This window comes from Ictalurus furcatus, chromosome 2, assembly GCF_023375685.1.
Source record: "Ictalurus furcatus strain D&B chromosome 2, Billie_1.0, whole genome shotgun sequence".
Taxonomy (NCBI): domain Eukaryota; kingdom Metazoa; phylum Chordata; class Actinopteri; order Siluriformes; family Ictaluridae; genus Ictalurus; species Ictalurus furcatus.
The window spans coordinates 29,720,448-29,742,437 of NC_071256.1; the positions used below are offsets into that span (position 1 = coordinate 29,720,448).

General features: G+C 39.2%; 2 protein-coding genes across 2 annotated transcripts; both read left to right on the top strand.

Moving 5' to 3' along the window:
- Nucleotides 1-1,859: 1,859 nt before the first annotated feature.
- Nucleotides 1,860-8,506, top strand: prr15la (proline rich 15 like a). Its single transcript, XM_053613459.1, has 2 exons — nucleotides 1,860-2,161; nucleotides 7,007-8,506. The coding sequence occupies exon 2, from the start codon at nucleotides 7,026-7,028 to the stop codon at nucleotides 7,362-7,364; it is 339 nt and encodes a 112-aa protein (XP_053469434.1). The 5' UTR covers nucleotides 1,860-2,161; nucleotides 7,007-7,025; the 3' UTR covers nucleotides 7,365-8,506.
- A 3,809-nt stretch (nucleotides 8,507-12,315) lies between these two features.
- si:dkey-75a21.2 (uncharacterized protein LOC794385 homolog) lies at nucleotides 12,316-20,253 on the top strand. Its single transcript, XM_053613471.1, has 7 exons — nucleotides 12,316-12,505; nucleotides 15,418-15,529; nucleotides 15,636-15,836; nucleotides 18,684-18,823; nucleotides 18,931-19,197; nucleotides 19,435-19,580; nucleotides 19,671-20,253. Exons 1-7 carry the CDS (start codon nucleotides 12,501-12,503, stop codon nucleotides 20,093-20,095), a joined length of 1,296 nt encoding a protein of 431 aa, XP_053469446.1. The 5' UTR covers nucleotides 12,316-12,500; the 3' UTR covers nucleotides 20,096-20,253.
- Nucleotides 20,254-21,990: the final 1,737 nt, after the last annotated feature.

Sequence of the window (21,990 nt, forward strand, 5' to 3'; positions counted from 1 at the left end):
GAATTTGCAAGTATGGGACCATGATGCAGCAACAGAAGTGGAAAATAACATGCTAAACTGTAAAATTGTTTTTATATTTATATCACAATTTTCAATGAAAAGATGTGACATGCAATCTGCTGGAAACTACAGCTGCCAAGTATTTCCCTTTTTTCAGTATAGCCTGATAAATAGTATTTACCTACTTTATTTATTTATTTATTTATTTTGATCTTGTAAGATCAACTTTATGGATCCCAAAGGAAATTCTTGCGCCAGTTGACTAAAAAAGGAGATATATATATATATAGATAGATAGATAGATAGATAGATTATAGAGACATACTAGTAATAAAATAAAAATAGACATTCTTTAGAAACTGTAATTGGGCAAGAAATTACATAATAATATAAATAAATTTAAATAAAATATGTAGGGAGTAGAAATATAAAGAAATATTCTTTGAAAAAATTGCTGAAAATTGCTGATTTATAAGAATATGTACAGTATATCATAATATAGTGAATAGGAAACCATTTGGGATTTGGCCTACCCATGTGTTCAGGAAATTTAAATATATATATATATATATATATATATATATATATATATATATATATATATATATATATATATATATACATGTACATGTTGATTACTGTCAGTAAATAAAAATGAGTCTGAATTTTTCTTTTCTTTCTTTCTTTTTTTTTTTTTTTTAGTTTTTTCATAAAACTATGATATGGCTTTTCTTGGTATTAGAACCTGACAATTTTCACTATCCGTGATTTAAAAATCTGTGTCCGCTCTGTCTGTGGTGGCATGACATTATAGGCTAAATAGTACTAGTTAGTACTAAATAGGCTAGTAAGTCCATTAGAATAAAATCAATTAGTAAATTAGACTGAAATCAATTAAATTAATTCACTTTGAATGCAAGTTTTAAAACATTTTATGGCCCAAACCTATGAAGAGACTAATGCTAAGCCATTGCACATAGGTAGCAGTTTAAATCATTGTTGTCTTCATTTATCTGCATTGAATAGTTTTGATCTCATTACAATACTCATCACTATTGCTTGTTCTGAACTGCACACCTGATCTATTTTTATAGCAAGATACTCGCATACACCTACTCCTACAGAGAGTTATTTGGAGGACCATGTTTACTTTAGTCATTTTATTACAGTAATAGTCCTTTTATATGAGTGAGAATTTTGGCTACTGCTTAGCATTAAGGGTAATCATACAGTCTGCATTCGGGAGCTGCGTGAGCTCGGGAGTTTGTTAGTCACCGGCTGGCCAAAGCCGACTACAACAGAGAAGACCCACTGCTTAATGACTTCACTCTGACTACAGGCACTAGCCGGGTCACTGGTCACTGACCAATTTTACCCTATATGTTCTCATGCCAGAGATGTGTGCCAGCACTGGAAGCTGTACCTCTGTATGTGTTGAGCAGGTGGTGTGTGAATGAGAGTCTGCCCTCTGCTGGACAGACCTAAGTTCTTTTAATAAAAGCTAATAATAGAATTGATCAAATATGGCATTTATATTGGATTTGGGGAATATAATCAGTGTGGTTGTAAGGACAGATGGAACTTATTAGTGATTATTGTTCTATGTTAATTCAATGTGGATAAGCATGTAGACTGTTGAACACAGACCTGCACCTGTTTATATGCCATATTAATTAAATTAAATGTCCTTGTGCAGGTGGAACAGGCATACTGAGTGTATATTTAGGTACAGATCTGACTCGTTTAGTTTTTGTGTAGTTCTGTCTTCATTTGTTATCACTATGACCTTATTTACTCAAGCACAAGTTGGAGGAGTGGCCTCCTAAGCTTGCTTTCTATGATTGTGTGTGTGTGTGTGTGTGTGTGTGTGTGTGTGTGTGTGTGTCTGTGTGTCTGTGATACAGTGGGAGGAGTGTGCACCTGTTAGTTAAGCTGCACCTGGTTGTCAGAGAGAAAAGTGTACGTACATGACGCCTGACAGACTAAGAGAGAGAGAGGGAGAGGAAAAGGTGAGGAAAAAAAAGGTTTCAGGTCATCAACACAGGGCAATGATCTCAGTCAGTGGATCGGACTGTAAACAGCATCGAGAGGACTAAACTAAAGGCCAGTAACCTCTGGAGGGAAGACTACAGTCTCTGTGACGCACTTTTCACTCGCACAGGTGAGAGAAACTTTCAAGCACTTGCAAGCATCCATCACTGAAACCCATTCAGCCCAAGATTATTATTCACTCCACTGTCCTTTTTTTGTGTGCGCTAATTATAATATTGTTTCAGTTATAGGCCAGGTTCAAATAAATAATAGATCTGATACTACATTTTCTTGATATGTAAGATAGGCCTACAGTATAATGCTGACATAAGAGCTGGTCCTCTGACGACCTTTGGTCAAAGAGACACCTTGATCACACATTAACCTCCCAGAGTATGTCTTTAACTCTAACTAACTAGCATAGAACACTGGGAGCCATCACTCACGAAAGGCCTACATGTCCTGAAATGGTGACCAAGCAGTTTTCAAAGTGAATTACAATGACGTCATTCAAATAGAATTAATGAATGAAATAATGGAAACAGATCTGTGTCTGACAGACCAAACGGTATGGCAGTTGAGACCTGTCCTTCTGTCCACACCATGCCCAGTGGTTTTGGATGGGAAATGAAATCCAAAGCTAGATAGGTTTGTTTTTTTTGTTTAAAAATATATTATTTGTAAAAGTTCTGCTTAATCGTACCATAAGGATAATTCTAGCTTCGAACAAAAATACAGAAATTCACATTTGTTCTCTGATTCTTTGCAGAAACAAGCTAAATAAAATCCTGCTTTAGCCCCGAGTTTCATTCCCATCCAAAACCCTAGCCAACGATTCATATTCAAATAAGAGGTAAATCTTCTCTGTGCCATTATGCTGGTCAACAAGCCTGCTTTTGATCTTCTCTAAACTCTAACTTTTCACTGCAGTCCTGAGCAATCTCTTTCTCCTGCCCCACATTTAGTAAATATTTACAGTAGGAATATCTCTCCTGAGATAAGAATTGAACAGAAGAAAGCCTACATGTTTATAGACTTGTGCAAAAGGGTACCTTTTTCAACGCTTTAACCTCTTTACTGAACCCAGATTTAGATTAGCTCTAATAATTAATTATTAGATAATTATTGTCTTTCCGGCTAACGTGAAGCCAGCTCTCAATTCATTTTAAACCTGAACCTCTAGCAAAAGGAAGGATTATGCTATTCAATACAGAAACTCTTTATCATCCAGCAGGCACTCTTTTTTTTAAGTATATATTACTAAAGACCATTTTTATGATAGCCGATACATTAATAATACAGAGACGGCATTGTACAGTAGTTACACATTATTGTTGGTGCACATGCTGTAAAGTTTATAGAGTAGTGCAAGATGGCTGTGCACCCTGAGCAGCCCTGTTTCTATTGGATTTGCATGATTAGCTAGATCAGAAAGAGCGATTAGAAGGTATAATGCCATCGAAACTGGAGCACGGAAGCAATCGTCTGTTATCGTAATCTTTTATCAGAACAATTGAATGAAATCGCAATTTCCCCATGTTTCACGGTCACACTCCTAATTCTTAATCTGAAGTAGGCAACAGTAATCTTTACACCTGTCCATGCAACGCCAATGTTATAGTGTTACAGACACCAAGAACTCACTTTTCACTTTTGTGTTGCTCATATTGTACCAGAGCAACTGAACTGCTGATCTAGCAAGGCTTTATGCCTGCATTAATTTAGTATTAAAGGCCCCATTTGATTCAAGGTCAGCAGTTTTTTTCTGAGAGAACATACCCTCGGGATCTGATTGGAAACAAGTCAGGTGTAGTGTGTGTGGGGGGTGGGGGTGGGGGGGTCTGCATATACGGTATATTGTATCTGCATATACGCTATATCTGCATGTTGTGTAGGCCTTTGCTTTCTTAATTCCACAAACCAAAACACTAGAAAGCAACTGAAATGAAAACTCAGACATGAACAGAGGTTTGTTAGAAATGTTATTCTTGTTAATGTATCTATCATTGGTCTAAATAATCAATAAGACTGGCAGGATGGGTGAAATTTCACTTGAGATCTCACAGTATCTACGATAAAGCTTATTTTTATATATTCCTGTTGATCACATTATCTTGACCAAAACTAATATGTTATTTATTATGTGTGATCTTCGAAACTGTATCAGGATACAGCGTCTATCAATAGTGAATATGCTATAGTTGTGGCACGACATAGAGTTCTCAATGTCCTCTCATTATAATGCCATACACATATTCACAAAATGTCAACTTGATATATAAACACCCAGAAATATATATTTCATTATTGATATCAGCAATGTCCAACAGAAGCTCTGCAATCTTAATAAACTGGGCCATGATGGACGGTCCCAAATAAATCATTTGAGAACTAGAATAATTATCTAAAAGAAAATGAAGAATTTGGGGATATTTGGACTAAACCAGTCATGCTAATGTAAGAAACAAAACAAAGCAAAACATTTCAATAACTAAAAACCTGATCATGAAAATGTATGGAAATGTTGAAATATCTGACTTAAGTGAAATATGAATGATGCAATCTTATGAAATGGATAATAAACTGATAATAAACCAGCTCTAACTCGCCTGATAACCAAGATTCACAGACACATTGTCTGGGTAAACAAATTCACATGGGCACGCTGACCTTCATTTCCCCTCTGAAAACAATCTCAGTAGAAATTCTGGTGATTTCGATGAGATAATAAAAACAGACTGCATGAGAAAACCTTGGCTTTTATGTTCATGAAAGCTAATATAACTTGCTCCTGGTTTGAAAGAGCTCCACCTTTGGTTTCTGTCAGTATCCAAACATGAAAGGCCAAAAGTCCAAGCCTCCAGAGAGACCATGGATATTAGCATACAGTTTGGAAATCACCACTCTGTTGCTGCGCAACCAACCATAGCAAGTCCACTCCTTTTTTTTTGAATAGACACAGGTACAATGCTGCAGCTTTATCTCTGTGTGTATGTGTGCGAGAGTGTGTTTGCTTTTTTCTCTCTGCTTTTATTATAGCCCTAACAAACTCCCCAGCAACAGGCTCTCTCCTCTGGTAACATGATTAACCACTGACCCAGCCTGGCCCATGTTCTGTGAAACCTATTCACATAACAAGCAGGCAGAAGCAACCACTACAAAGGGCAGGATGAGTCATTGTATAGACCACACATACACCCAACTATTCAACAATATTCAGTAACCCATCGGGTACTGATTCACTTTCTGTCTGTTTATCGTTTTCCCATCTTTGCTACAGATACACGAGAATGATCAGGATGTCTCTATTTTATATTCTTTAATATAGTTTGTGCGTAGATGTGACAGAAATTAGTATACAATAAAATATATCGAAAACTACAGCACTATCCTTAGGTTAAAGGCCTAGGCTACAGTATTACAGGTTATAGTACAGGCCACCAAGCATATACCAACAACTATGTTCCATCAAGCCACTTAGCATTCTGCTAGCATGTAGCCTGGTTTTACCATGTAGCTATGACACTTGAGTCCTGTAACTGGAGATCTCCAGATAGCATAGCTCTGCCATATGGCACCGTCTGAATTGCAATGAAAAATTCAACAGCACCGTCACCTACATCAGCTTCAGCCACTGAGATCTCAGCTTACACATGACAGCTTTGCACACCACCATGGTGTCCTTATAGCTAACTTCCATAAACAGTAGCTGGTTTTGGCTTGTGAATCAGAAAGGCATCTGAGTCAGTGAGTCAGTCACTTGAGAACAAAATTGCCAGTGGAAGTATGAAGCAAGATTAGTGTCATTATAATGGCCCTATCTGTTCACTGAGGTCAAGGTTGAGCCTGGAGCATATCCCAGGGGACTCGGGGCACAAGGTAGGAGACAACCTGGATGGAGTACCAACCCATCGCAGGGCACAATCGCACGCACACACACACACACACACACACACATTCACACACTATAGACAATTTAGAGATGCCAATTAGCCTACAATGCAGGTCTTTGGACTGGGGAATGAAATCCAGAGTACCCGGGGGAAGCCCCCAAAACGAAGAACATGCAAACTCCGTACACACTGGGCGGACACTGGGCGGACACTGGGCGGACACTGGGCGGACACTGGGCGGACACTGGGCGAGCACTTGGCACGGGTGGGAATCGAACCCCCAGCCCTGGAGGTGTGAGGCACATATGCTAACCACTAAGCCACCATGTCCCCCCAAACTTCATAATATAATATCATATAACATAACATCAATGAGCCTATCATGTTCCAGTATGCAAATCCTGGCCATTTAAGAGCGGGAGAAAAGAAGGCTGGATTTCTTGTAAAGATGTAGATTCTTCCCTTCTTTCCCTGTAGCTCTAAGGCCTTTTTTTTTGGTACCACTATATCATCCATCCATTTTCTGTACCGCTTTCCTACATGGGGTCGTGGGGGAGCCTAAAGCCTATCCCAGGGAACTCGGGGCACAAAGCAGGGGACACCCTGGACCAGGTGCCAACCCATCACAGGGTACAAATCCACACACACTGACACAATATGGGTAATTTGGAAATGCCAATCAGCCTACAACACATGTTTTTGGACTGGGGGAGGAAACTGGTGAACCCAGAGGAAACCCCCGAAGCACGGGTTAGAGCACGCAGGCTCTGCGCACACGTCCTGGAGGCAGGATTCGAGCCCCCAACCCTGGAGGGGTGAGGCAAACGTGCTAACCACTAAGGCACCGTGCCCCCCCCCACCACCACATCATGCAATTTATTATTCAAAATAGTCAAATTATGATCTTTAAAGCAAGTTTTGCAAAACTTTCTAACCACTTCTTTCAACTACACTTTCTTTCTAGCCAAATAACTGTTTCCTCAATTCATCCACTAACAAGTCTGACTTCCTCTCTCTTTCTCTCTCTCTCTCTCTCTCTCTCTCTCTCTGTCCATTCCTCCACTTTCTCTTCTTCTTCACAGGGCTCATCTCTCCTTGGCCATGGCTACGGCTGAGCCAGCCCCTGCCTGGTGGAAGCTGACCTTCCTCCGCAAGAAGAAATCCGAGGCCAAGGAGTTGTATGAGGTACCTGCAGAGTACAGTAATAATGCAGAGACAGCACCTGGGATGAGCAGTACGACTGGGACACCTGACGACAGCCAGTTCAATGCTCGCCTTGAACGCATTGTGGACAAAACAGCCACAAAAGGACGACACGTTAAAGTCTCCAACTCAGGTCGCTTCAAGGAGAAAAAGCGCATCCGGTCAACATTAGCCGAAAACCCGGAATTGTTCCCCAACCAAGACACTTGCAATGGGAACCAGAGCACAGGGAACTGAAGGCTGGGACGTCAATCTGTACACCTTGAATTTATTCAGATACATATGCAAATAAATTTTAGGCAGTTTTTGAATGCTGGATTCATTTAGGCATCAACTAAATCAAGCAAAATATTTTACTGTGTTTTAGTAGGGTTCTGCTTCAGTAGTCTTGATCGCATTTGTCCAGAGGGGATAAAATATGGTTTCTCTGTATAGTTCAATAGAATTGGTACTGGATTTTTTTTTTTAATCATCAATACAGCATCATCACATTGAAAACACATCTGATGGTGCTATGGTCCTCATAGTTAATTCTGCTCAGATGTATTTGGATCTTCAGCTGTTCCACCTAAGAAAGCTGGCTACTTTCTGACAAAGTGGTTTCTAGGGTATGTCATGCATCATGTGCATTCGGTTTTATTGTTGAAAGCAATATGTTTGAATTTTGTAGTCTTGTTGATTGTTGGATGGTTGCTGGGTTTTTTTGTTCCAGTGGTGTTGAGATTCAGACAGTACTAGCCAGCAGCTGGAAATAAATTGCTATCAGTTTACTGTAGAACAATTAATAATAATTCAGTTCATTCTCACATTTCTGACTGAATTTTGGACCTCTGGTCCAAATAATACAGATAATAATAATAACAATATATTAATAACAATAATACAGAGTGAAGTATTTGCAGTTTAATCAGCGTGCACAATCATGCAAAGAGGAATAAGCAGTTTGCATGGTGCAATTATTTCACTTCCATTTATTTCAGAGAACACATAAGGTGTGTTTTTTTAAGCTTTTTTTTTTATTTTTTTTTTTATATAGCCTTTTTAAAAAATTTTTTTTAAACGTCCAGGTGTAATAACCTCAGTGCCTTATGATCAGAGTTACATTTCTTCCTTCCCTGTACATCACCTGCCACTTTGCTGAATATCTTTCTGTGTTTTAAACTGTATTTGTTTACTGAACTACCCTATGGATATACTATTGAATTCCTCATGTTTTAATGAAACTGTAAAAATGTTTTTACAGTAAACTAAGATTTTATTTGATTTTAGCATAATACGATTTTAAAATACTATCCAAAGAAAAATGTTTTAATATAATATCATAATATTTAATAATAAAAAAAACTTTTCCAATATTTTGTGTTCCTTTGTCATCTCTGTGTGTGTGTGTGTGTGTGAGAGAGAAATGTCCTCACAATCACAATACATATTTGATTTTTTTAAACAAACAAACAAACAAACAAACAAACAAACAAATAATAAGATTTTATTTATTATTATTATGGAACTAAATTTCAGTATGAATAATTCCTACTAGGGTGCTTAGCGGTTAGCACGTTTGCCTCACACCTCCAGGGTCGGGGTTCGATTCCCGCGGCTCTGTGTGCGGAGTTTGCATGTTCTCCCTGTGCTGTGGGGGTTTCCTCCGGGTACTCCGGTTTCCTCCCCCAGTCCAAAGACATGCATGATAGGCTGATTGGCGTGTCTAAAGTGTCTGTAGTGTATGAATGGATGGGTGAATGTGTGTGTGACTGTGTGCCCTGCGATGGACTGGCACCCTGTCCAGGGTGTACCCCGCCTTGTGCCCGATGATCCCTGTGATAGGCTCCAGGTTCCCCGTGACCCTGAAAAGGAGTAAGCGGTTGAAGGTGGATGGATGGATGGATGGATGGACTTTTACAATATGGGTGTGAAGAGCTGGTTGTATTTGTATATGTAAATAATTTGAAGTACATTTGAATGCATTACATTCAGAATAATATATATATATATATATATATATATATATATATATATATATATATATATATACAGTATCTCACAAAAGTGAGTAGACCCCTCACATTTTTGTAAATATTTGATTATATCTGTTAATGTGACAACACTGAAGAAACGACACTTTGCTACAATGTAAAGTAGTGAGTGTACAGCTTGTGTAACAGTGTAAATTTACTGTCCCCTCAAAATAACTCAACACACAGCCATTAATGTCTAAACCACTGGCAACAAAAGTGAGTACACCCCTAAGTGAAAATGTCCAAATTGGGCCCAAACTGTCAATATTTTGTGTGGCCACCATTATTTTCCAGCACTGCCTTAACCCTCTTGGGCATGGAGTTCACCAGAGCTTCACAGGTTGCCACTGGAGTCCTCTTCCACTCCTCCATGACGACATCACGGAGTTGGTGGATGTTAGAGACCTTGTGCTCCTCCACCTTCCATTTGAGGATGCCCCACAGATGCTCAACAGGGTTTAAACCATCACCTTCACCCTCAGCTTCTTTAGCAAGGCAGTGGTCGTCTTGGAGGTGTGTTTGGGGTCGTTATCATGCTGGAATACTGGCCTGCGGCCAAGTCACCGAAGGGAGGGGATCATGCTCTGCTTCAGTATGTCACAGTACATGTTGGCATTCATGGTTCCCTCAATGAACTGTAGCTCCTCAGTGCCGGCAGCACTCATGCAGCCCCAGACCATGACACTCCCACCACCATGCTTGACTGTAGGCAAGAGACACTTGTCTTTGTACTCCTCACCTGGTTGCCGCCAAACACGCTTGACACCATCTGAACCAAATAAGATTATCTTGGTCTCATAATCCATGACCTTAGTCTACTTGTCTTCAGCAAACTGTATGCCAGCTTTCTTGTGCATCATCTTTAGAAGAGGCTTCCTTCTGGGACGACAGCCATGCAGACCAATTTGATGCAGTGTGCGGCGTATGGTCTGAGCACTGACAGGCTGACCCCCCACCCCTTCAACCTCTGCAGCAATACTGGCAGCACTCCTACAGCTATTCATTGAGGGAACCATGAATCCCAACATGTACTGTGACATACTGAAGCAGAGCATGATCAGTATGCAGTATTCCAGCATGATAACGACCCCAAACACACCTCCAAGATGACCACTGCCTTGCTAAAGAAGCTGAGGGTGAAGGTGATGGACTGGCCAAGCATGTCTCCAGACCTAAACCCTATTGAGCATCTGTGGGGCATCCTCAAACGGATGGTGGAGGAGCACAAGATCTCTAACATCCACCAGCTCCGTGATGTCATCATGGAGGAGTGGAAGAGGACTCCAGTGGCAACCTGTTAAGCTCTGGTGAACTCCATGGCCAAGAGGGTTAAGGCAGTGCTGGAAAATAATGGTGGCCACACAAAATATTGACAGTTTGGGCCCAATTTGGACATTTTCACTTAGGGGTGTACTCACTTTTGTTGCCAGTGGTTTAGACATTAATGGCTGTGTGTTGAGTTATTTTGAGGGGACAGTAAATTTACACTGTTACACAAGCTGTACACTCATTACTTTACATTGTAGCAAAGTGTCATTTCTTCAGTGCTGTCACACTAAAAGATATAATCAAATATTTACAAAAATGTGAGGGGTCTACTCACTTTTGTGAGATACTGTGTATATATATATATATATATATATATATATATAAATGAGTGAGAATGCATGCGTTTTTTTCATTGAATTATCCTTTTCATTGAATAAATCTGACAGGGTATTTCCTTTACCCAATAACCCATACGATTCAACTGATCATTTATTTAAATTACATTTATAAACGAAAATATAAATAGAAGATAGCGTCTTAGCTGTAGTGACACGGTCTGACCGCAAGAGGGCGGGGTTGTATAGTAATTATTACTCAGCACCTCTCAATATGTCTATGCTCTCAACTGCCAGATCAGTGAGAAACGGCAGAGGTTAAATGACGCGCAAACGCTGTAGGTTGAGTTGTTGTGTATATACTCAGTCATGGGTTTTTTTTGTTGTTGTATTGTTTTGATAAGAAACCTGTTCTGAACACCCACAACCCTGCCCAAAAAAGTATTTACAAGGGTTAGGGTTAGGGTTATAGATTAAAAACGGCCTATAGTTTAAAAACATCCGATGATCCAGGGCCGATTACATCCTGTCAATCAAAAGAGGGCGGGAAAACACATCGAGTTCATGCTGTGTGTAAAGATGATGTGACTTGTGTGGAATGACGACAAAACTCTGCACTGCTAAAAAATTTTACACTGGAAATGAGCAGCAGCGAAACAGAAAAAAAGGTGTTTCGGCGTCTAGTCTAATTTTACCCTACCCTAATCCACAATCCCCCCCGCCCCGCACGCTGCTCGCTTAATTAAAAGGCCAGTAACACCATTTAAAGATTTAAATGAAGATAAGTTGACAAAAAAGGTATATATTGCACAGAAAAAAACATTTATAGAGTACTATATTTCATATGCAGTTAATGTTGATATGAGTTAATATCATCAAAAAAAAGTTTATATTAGGCCTATATATTACCAGTTTGATGTTCAATGATGAAGTACAAATGTTTTTGTTTTTGTTTGTGGTGAGTGAATGTGAAGCCTGACAGGAGGTTTTTTTTTTTTTTTTAGAATTCAGTCACTTAATATGAATTAATAACATTCAATTAGTTAAGAAATCTTAATTTAAACTTCAGAATTTAGTTAATGTGTTAATATTAATTTGAGTAATGTGTTTTCTGTTTATGAGGCCATTTATTTTGCGTAACAACTCGTTGAAATGGAGAGAATAAAGTTTTTATTTGCATTTCTTTCAGAATTGTGTAATTAATTATTATTAATTTAAAGGAGAGTTGACTTCTGTATAACGAAGAAAGGATGAGTCAATAATTACCAGACTTCGTATAGGACACACAGGGCTGAATGCCAATTTACATCAAATCAATAAGCATCCCACAGGAATATGTGTAAATAATAAACAAGTTTATTGCAGTTTTGGGCTTTTTAAAAGCAACAGGAATTGAGGCACGAATATAGGATATTGTTTCTCTATATAATTTATTCACTTACTATGTAGAGTAGTAATTTAATGTCCCATTGATGCACCACCCTCCAGTTCAGATGGTGGCGGTAATGCACCAAAAGCTGGTCTGCCAACCGCCAATAAACACAAAGGAAGAAGAACCTCTGCGCATGCGTGTTAAAGCTGAATGCGTTAACTTTTCACAGCGTCAGCTGTTTTCGTTACACCGGTAACTTTGCTGTGTTCCGCCAGTAGAAATGGCCGTGTGAATGTTTTGAGATTGAGCTAAAAACAGCAAACTCGAACCGAGGCCTACAACGGATAACACCTGCGCATTATAACTAGACACACACAGCAAGATGGTGTAAGTATACTTTATTATGTAATTGATTATTTTGTCTTGTATTGTGGTTTAAAAGTTTGAAAAGTGATTTAGGTGATTCATGTTATCTAGCCGAGTAGTAGGCCCTGGTTAGCTAGCAGTCTCGCGAGCAGTATGTATTTTGTCGGTGTGTCCCCAAATAAGTAATTAATTTCCTGATAATAAGTGCTGTTATATTGTAGTTCTGTCTCATATATTTATTAGGAGTCAATGCATATGTTTATATTTAAAAAAAACATGAAAAAGTGAAGGATTTGTAACGTCACTGGGTTAGCAAGCTAGCTCAGTTAGCCGGGTTTGAACCCGCGGTTCGGTTCTGGAAACCTTTTGTGTATGTTTCACACGCGTCTCAGTCCACCGTCTTGTAACATTGATAGGCTTTATAACTTGGAGAGGGGGAAACTTTTGGATGAGTTTTCCACAGATAATATGATGAAATATTCGTCTATTATCGCCTTGATGGCGCCATCGCCAAAGTACCGAAAAGTACACCAACCCGAGAAGTGCATTTCTATCGAAATAGTCAGAGGACCAGCATGAGTCCAAGGGCCACTTTACACCTATTATCACCGCAACGCCTTTCATTACCTGCTGTTTAGACCACACTGTAAGCAACAACCCGTATTTATTTTGAAACAGAAGTTGGTGTGAACTCAACCCACACGCCTATCCCGGTACGCGACCCACACGCACGCCAAAGATATGCCAAGATGATGTACTCTGGTCAATTTCCAAATATGCAGTCAGAGATATGTTTATGGTCCACTCCAGCCCACATTACTGTGGAGACACCATCACCAGTGGGGACGGGAAGACGACAAAAAAACCATGAAATCCAGTACATAAACTGCATTGCTTTTCATTACTGACATGCAAAAACATGCCACAGTAGCTAGGTTTCCATCCACATATTTTATGCTAATTTTGGGACATCGCATACAAAACGATGGATCGAAACACCAGATGTGAATAAAATCTCCAAAATGCACATAAAACCTTGTGGACTCAATTGAGGTGGATAATTTTTATTAGATAACAAGACACGCATGTAAACTACAATGGAAACGTGTCTACCAAATAAATTCCTTGAGGCACATCAAAAAGTCATGTAACTTTGCTTCAATAAATCATGCGATTGGATAATTGGTTGATGTGATTGGATATTCAGTGCCGTGGCAGTGCGTTTTTCTGTGGAAACTGGGGTGTGGTGGGTCGCATAACTGGTCTAACTAGTGGACCAATCTCTTTGCACAGCACCTCGGATGACTTTTTTTTATCATTCTTAAATGCCTGAACCAAAGTCTGTCATGGAAATGATTTGGTATAATTACCTCCCAGAACTGTCTCACACGATTCTGTTCTAATATCAGGTGTCTGATCACAAGAGAACGTGAGGTTTGTGATGGCGTTTCGTCTACGTGCTCTGAAGCGCAAGTCATTTATTATATTTGGGGGGAAAGCCGCAGTGGCTTCCCCAGTTGCAACAACATCCATCTGTATTGATACTTCGCGCCGGTTTGCCCGGTAGTCACGATTTTGTTCTCTTGAACACAGGGGATGGAAATGGTGCTTTATTCGTAAATGTTTTATGCGTATTCTGTGTTTCATTGCAATTCATTTTCATCGGTGTGTTGGAATCCTGCATCACTGACATGCAGTTACTGTCCAATCAGTGTCCAATCACAGCCCTAAGCTGTACTCTGATGCATGGTTATGAAAGAGTCAGTTTCTAGGATGCGTTGCTGTCCATAGCTGCATTTCCATTAACCTGCTTAATTCTATAAAAAAGGTAATGGAAACGTATGAATTTCGAAAAAACTCTCAAATATTGCAAAAACTTTATATGCTCGCATGCGATGGTTTTTCGGACAATTCAACAAAGCGATATTTAATTAAATGATTTAATTAGATTAAATGGAAGCACATTTCTCGCATGCAAGTCACATGACCAAAAGTCTCAGCTACTACCCTGTAGTTTATAAAGAGCGATGGCTATGTGCTTCTCGGTGGGAGCTGGCTCCCTTGGGTGTGATACGTCAGGTGCCACAAGTGCTCCTATTTTGTTGCATAACTTGTGAAATGTTAAGCGGGTCATTCTGGAGTTTTGGATCCACAGGACCTCTGTAAAATCATTGCGGACTACGATCTCCCAGAAATCCCAGATACGTGGCCGCTGCCAGGTATAAGGGTCTTGCCTTTCCATGATTATGTGCATTACATGCTCTCATCACCTTCTATTAAACACTACCTCGGCTCTTGTGGTGGATGCGATTGAAATCACCGTGCCGACATCAGATCTCGGAGATTCGTCGCCATGTTTAACTGTAATGACTCTCGCGAGAGGGGGAAAACCCAGATGTAAGCACATAACGTTATTTAACGGAAACGCAGACCATTCGCATTTGTTTTGTTGACATTCTTAAAATATCACTTCTATTTTGCGCAGAACTGCAACGGAAACCCAGCTTATATAAATGAACAGTCGTTTGTTTCTTTTTGGCTAATTGTGTCTTCATCTTACTCAGATCAGTTGAGATTGACCGATATTGATTTTTTTTTTATAACCGATACCGATTATTTGCATCTTTATGTTAAAAAAATCTTTATTTTCCACAACAATGTAAACATGTTTCTTAAGTCTACATATGTGTAAGTATGTGTGTGTGTGTGTGTGTGTGTGTGTGTGTGTGTGTGTGTGTGTGTGTAAAAGAGTAAACAAACATTCAAGTGAATTTTATAAAATATTTACATGTTTATGTGCCCGGTAACCGATATGCATTTTTTGTTTTACTTCTGTTTTTGACACAACGATAACACTACTGAACTGAACAAACCATTTCATTTATAACACTTTTGTCAGTTTGATGTTGAAATCTTGTGTGCATCCTTCACAGGCTGGAGCGCCAAAACCCTGCCTCAGGCAAACTTAAACCTCGTATGTCAAATAAGGAACGTTTTCACTGCGTCAATCCAGAGATTAACCTTGCACTGTACCCAGCATTAAAAGTAAGTCCTTTTAAAGTGTTACTGTTTTTGAGAAACTATACAGAAAACTTGACTGACCAAGTGATTGTTATAGAGTTATGTAATTAAAGATAGTTGTCTTCATTAGGACTGGCTTCCGTGTAATCATGAATATCACGTCTGTGACTACAAGACCATAAGGCAGACTCAGGACCATGTCGATTTTTCTGCCACCCTGAGAATGACTATATCTACTATCGAAGAAGTACAACAGTGGGTGAAGGACTCGACCATCACCTGGAGGATTGATCGGACCAGACCACCTAAGGGACAAAGAGTTATTTTTAAGGTGTGTTTGCCTTGCGTTATAATGCTAGGAGTAGTGCTGGGCCATAAAACCACCTTGATTTGTATTGCGATAGAGATGTGCTTGATAATGATAAGTTGAAGGTATTCAAATTTGATAAACTATAGTTTTCTCTTTTCCCTTCTTAACTTCTTGAAAGAGACAGCTGGTGCAGCCTGAATACACAGCATGTAGGGTTGGCGTAGAGTCAGCACAACAGCCAATCAGACTGCATGCTGACTTGCACAACCACTTAAGGGAATCGCATCTAAACACAAGCTGCAAATAGGCTCGACATCAGTCCCTTATATCATCCCATATTGAAAAATATCATTCTATTCATCCTGTATTTTCATACCCTGAATCTTCACAGTTTTGAGGAATAACATGGTGAATAAACTCAAAGCAGTTTCACAGGAAAGAGCAGAAAAGCTCAGAATCAGTGTTATGGGTAAGAGAATGACGGGCACACTGTACATGAGATTGCACATCATCGTTCTCCTGGTTACGGACATTCAGTCATGTGGTTCTGGGATATGGTCCTGAATGTGAAATATGATATACTGCCAGAAAAAAATTAGCCATAACATAATTAGGCTCTTAGGGGCACTATCAAGCTAGCTAACATACATTGTGTAAACAAGTAGCCAGGTTTGCTAAAAAGTCAGCTAACGCAAGGCTAACTTTTATATTAGGCTATATAGAGTGCTGTGAAAAGGTCTTTGATTTCTTGTTTTTGTGTATCTCATACTAAATAGTTTTAGATCGTCAAACAAAATGCCACATAAAACAAAGGCAACCTGAGTAAACACACAATACAGTATTTATTTATTTTATTGAAGCAAAAAAAAAAAAGTAATCCAACACCTATCACCTGTGTGAAAAATTAAAATGCCCCATAAACTTCAAATTGGTCTGTGCCACCTTTTAGCAGTAATGACTGCAACCAAATGCTTCTGAAAACCGGATATCAGTCTTTTACTTACTCCTGTGCTTTGGATCTATGCTTTGTCTTGCTGCATAATCCAGTTGCGCTTGAGTTTCAGCTTACAGACTGAAGACCAGACTTACTCCGTTAGGATTTTCTGGTAAAGAGCACCATGCTTCCACCACCATGCTTGACTGTAGGTATGATGATATTTTTGTGGAAATCTGTGTTTGGTTTATGCCAGATGTAACGGGACCCCTGTCTTCCAAACAGTTCCACTTTTGACTCATCAATCCACAGAACATTCTCCCAAAAGGTTTGAGGATCATCGAGGTGTCTTTTGGCAAAATTCAGACGAGCCTCAATGTTCTTCTGGGTTAGCAGTGGTTTTCACCTCTCCACTCTTCCATGGATGCCATTTTTGCCCAGTGTCTTTCTGAAAGTGGAGTCATGAACCTTTTTTGATGCAAGAGAGGACTGTTGTTCCTTTCATGTTATCCTTGTGTCTTTTGTGACTTGCTGGATGAGTAGTTGCTGTGCTCTTGGAGGAATTTTGTAAGATTGGCCACTTCTGGGATGGTTCACTACTGCGCCGAGTTTCTCCATTTGGAGATAATGGCTCTCACTGTGTTCTATTCTTTGGAGTCCCAGAGCCTTTGAAATAGCTTTGTAACCCTTCCCAGACTGACCTTCCTCCACAATTATTTCTGGAATTTCTTTCAATTTTAGCATAGTGTGTTACTGGGTCAGACCAACTTCATGCTGCTGATAAAGTTCTCTTTAAGTGTTGATTTGTTTGAACAGGGTCTGCAGTAATCAGGTCTGGTTGAGTCTACTTCCAGCTGAACCCCATTATGAATCCAGTTTCATAGATTTGGGGGAATTAGTAACTATGGGGGCAAATACATTTTCACACAGGTCCAGTTAGTATTGGGTAACTTTTTTGCTTCAATAAAGAACTAGCATTTAAAAACTGTATTTTGTGTTTACTCAGGTTGCCTTTGTTCTCGTTTCGGAAACAATTTAGTATGAGAGACACAAACAGAATAAATTAGGACGGGGCTAATACTTCTTCACAGCAGTGTAACTAGGCCTGATCAGTTTGGTGTAAATTCATGTAATCATACTGATGATGATCCATCCATTCGGAGATTTTATACTGAAGCTTAAGACTATTGATAGATTTAGTTTACAACTCATAAATCTGTTTTTCATTTAAAAAAAAAAAAGTTTAAATAAATAACCCTATTAGTCTGTGTTATATTTATTTAATTATTTTTTTTAAACCTTAACAAAACCACGTCAACCTCAACTTTTCTTTTCATTAATCCATACACAGTCATATCATTTGTTCTTCTGTGATTCTAGATGTTGTTGAAATAATACTATAATACATCCATGGAAGCAGGAAAATGGTTTAAAAGCAGCAAAAAATGTTTGCGGTCGTCTCTTATTTTATCCATGTCGAAGGTGGCAGATTGTAACCTATTTCATGGCTAAAGATATTTTGCCACTAAGTACAGTAGACAAAGAAGGGTCCTTCCATGTAGAGTTAAATAATGTTTTGTATGCGGTTTGGATGTATATGTTCTAATAGTAATAAGTTTTCGGTTTATTTGGTCTGCATTATTTAGAAGGATATTTTTAAAAAGATTGTTTTGTGGTAATTAACAAGCCCGATTGATGTAGAAAATTTTATCGTGGTAACATTTTTAGCCATGTCGCCCAGCTTTATATAATATCATACTGCGGACTATTCAGAATAATGTGGCTTTTCCACAGTAATACAATGTGTTCTGATTACGAAAAGACAGCCCGTTTGTTAAAGGTGACCTTGTAATAGTCAAATGGATTTTTTTTTTTTTTTTTTTTATCTCCTAGATGTAATGGTCTCACTGATTATTTACAAATGTTTTACCCAGGTGGACTACAGATGCCACCACAACACAAAACCTAGGAACACCATGGAACCATCTGGGAGACGGACCAAAAACACAAACTGCCCTGCAAAGATGAGCATAACGCTCCATCGCCCACAGGGAAGCAATGGAAGGCAGTGTCGGTATGTATTCTAGTGTTAAACCCCAAGATCACACACTTGCTGCTGTACACTATTAACAATTTATTTATTTATTTATTTATTTATTTTTGGGCGCTACGTCTGCTCAGGAGCACGGATCCTCACATGCCAACTTTCCCGACGCTCGTGCACATCACCAATGAGCACAATCATAACTTGCACGTACCGGATGCATTGAGGTACAAGGACGTTGGACCAGAAGCTATACAAAAGTTAAAGAAGCTTTTCGAAGCTGGCCATTCACCATCTACAGCCCTGGACGTCTTAAAATATGACCTCCAGCTCGAACTCGGAGAGGATTACGCGTATGCATCAGCAGACCGATCGATCTGCCCTGACATTCAGTTCTGCTACAGGTAAATGTTTTTAACTGGTAACATCTTCCATCTTTCGATTTACATTATGTGTAAATCATCAAGAACAAATGATGTACTCTATTAATAAAAAGATTGTGTTTAAGAATGCTGGTTTATTCATGACTGTGGGCAGTCATTAATTGACGTCTATAAATGCAGGAAGTCGCTCATGCCGTTTAGTGCTGCTTTAGCGTTAGTGAACATACTAGTCCGTGCACTAATGTTACCTTTTTACAGATTGTACCACCAAGTTTCTAAATCTCTCAGAGAAGCCAGTCCATCCTCTTCCATTCTCCCCAGCCAAGAAACAACCACATCCTGGGTAGCAGCTGATCCGATGGGACAGACATGCATCATGGAGCATGAGATTGTAACCACAGAAGGTCAGATATTTAAGCAAGTATAAAAGTAAGGTTATTGTTTTAAAAAAAAAACCAAATTGAGTCTGTTAATCAAGGCAGTTTCATTTTCAGTTTCAGAGGAGGACAATCCCACAGACAAGCTGAAGTCGTGCTTATCTGATCTGTGTGACATCATTGAGAAACAGCCGAGTGTGTGGTCCGCAACGCAGGACTTCATCAAGGGAATTGAACGTGTCCAGCACAACCCTGTGAAGTTAGCGTCAGCCATGCATGCGTTTGGTCGCTACAGCTGCCTTCTAATGAAGAAAAGGGCTAAAACAATGCGAAGGGGTTCTCAGTGTGCTGGACTTGCTATTACCTCTCAGCCCACAGCAGTGACCAGGAGGAAGTCCAAGCTTGGCGGGAGACGGCGGCTGACGGTGGGCCGACAGAGCAAGACGACTTCGGGGCCTGACCATGAATACAGTCAGCCAGAAAAAAGACAGAGATGCTCAGGGCCTCATGGCTTTTCACACGGCATGGGAAAAACCAAATAGCTGTAATAAATTAGTTTTAGTATAACAGTTGTAGCCCATCATCCCTTTGCCTGAGAGGAGATAGACATGAGCTTGAGTGCTGTTTGGTATGGATGTATTTTGTTCAGTGTATATAATTTTTTTTTACAGACCTATAAAAGGGGCTTGCTGTCTGAATCATTTAACAAACCTATCTCATCTATTTCCACGCCTCCAGTTATGCCCACTAAATTTCTAAATCTGCACTTATATTTTTGTACATCATGATTCTTTGAGATGTAACACAATGGCACAACTCTGTTTGTCTACTCTAACACCTAACTTCACATTTGAGTTACATTATAGATCGCTTGTTGACACCTGCATATGTAAATATAGAAATTTGACTTTACTTTGTTAAAAAAAATATTTTTCATTCCAACCTACAGGTTATTGCTGTTTCAATGAAATTAGCTCCAGTACCTGCTTTCTTCTTGCATTCTACAACTACAATATTCCACAAGCTTCACCTTCCCTCACAGTGTGACAGCTTGACACTTGCACTGAAGTTGACTTGTGCAGTGAAACTAATGAAACATGGCCTAAATTGTTGCTAACTGCTTTAGGTAATGATGCAAGTGTGTGCACGTGAGGTAAATGTAATGTGTGCTGTACATTAATTCTATAAGAGGATACATGTTTAAGAGGAACGAATCTTTTTACACACACACACATCGGTGCTCTTGAAACTGAGTTCATATGAACAAATGAGTGTGTGTGTTTGGAAGTGTTTATCCTGTAGTGCCCTTAAATTATGGAAATGCTGTTGTGAAAAAGAACAGGTTTTGTTAAATTTGGAGTTGAAAAAGTAATTTTTTTTTTGTTTGTTTTTTGTAACTCATTTTTAAAACAAAATAATTAGTTATAAGAAGCTTGAATTGAATTCTCCATCCTCAGGCGTATGAGTTCATTTGCTGCAAAACTTGTTTGATATCTGCAGAAGTCTGCCCTTTCTTGGACCCATGGTTTATCTATGCTAAATTATACAAGCTTGTGTGTAATGATTTTTGGTTGTTTACATGAGTGGATAATGGTGAGTTATCAAAATTTAAATTTGTGTGAACATGTTAATAATATGCGGTTGCCTGCTGATGATGGATATCAAGCTTAACCGAGCATGATCTGTTTGCTGGATTCAGATTCTGTAACAAGTGCCTAAAGACATTGTGCTTACATTGTGGTTTACTTGGTAACCCCAGTAAACTAAACTAGTATGAGCCAATATAGTGGAAACTTTTTACACATACATTCCCACCCACTACATTTCCTGTTGACTATTTGCAAGTACAGCTCATTTTGAATTCTTGACCTGTGAAATGAGTCACAGTACAGTGTAAGATTAACTGAAAAGGTTGTGGAAGGTTATACTGTGACAGGTTTCATACCCACCCCAAATTTTCAACTCCTAACACCTGTGTCTTTTCAGGAGGTGTTGTGTAGCATAACACAAACTGCACAACTCCAGTTCTATATCTTACACAGTAACTCCCCATACTGTGTCCACAAATAATCACAATTCAGAATAAATACTGATTAATAGGTGAAGAATAAAGCACTGGGTGTGCTGTTATAGAGAAATAACATTTCTCTTTAGTTGCCTCTGCAATGGTTCTAATTGATTTTCCCATAGACATCTCTCCGAGGCCTGTTTTCACCAGGCCTAGTTTTAGAGTGAGTTTTGAGTTAAGAAAACCAAACAAATCCAACCCGGTTTAATTAACGTTAACAGGTTTCATGACACTGGTTATCAACTTTCTCAGTCACCCCAGGTTTTAACCCTGAATCCAGGTTTACTCAGCCTGAGTGTACATATAAAAGCCAGAGGTTTGCAGCAAACAGCCAATAGCGTTTAACATGGGGGGGGGGGATGGAAGGAA

What these genes read in the sequence shown, in the direction of transcription:
- prr15la (XM_053613459.1), top strand. Translation starts at nt 7,026, where the DNA reads ATGGCTACGGCTGAGCCAGCCCCTGCCTGGTGGAAGCTGACCTTCCTC.
- si:dkey-75a21.2 (XM_053613471.1), top strand. An exon ending in CACTGTACCCAGCATTAAAA is followed by an intron (nt 15,530 to 15,635) that starts GTAAGTCCTTTT and finishes TGTCTTCATTAG; the next exon opens with GACTGGCTTCCGTGTAATCA. An exon ending in GACATTCAGTTCTGCTACAG is followed by an intron (nt 19,198 to 19,434) that starts GTAAATGTTTTT and finishes ACCTTTTTACAG; the next exon opens with ATTGTACCACCAAGTTTCTA.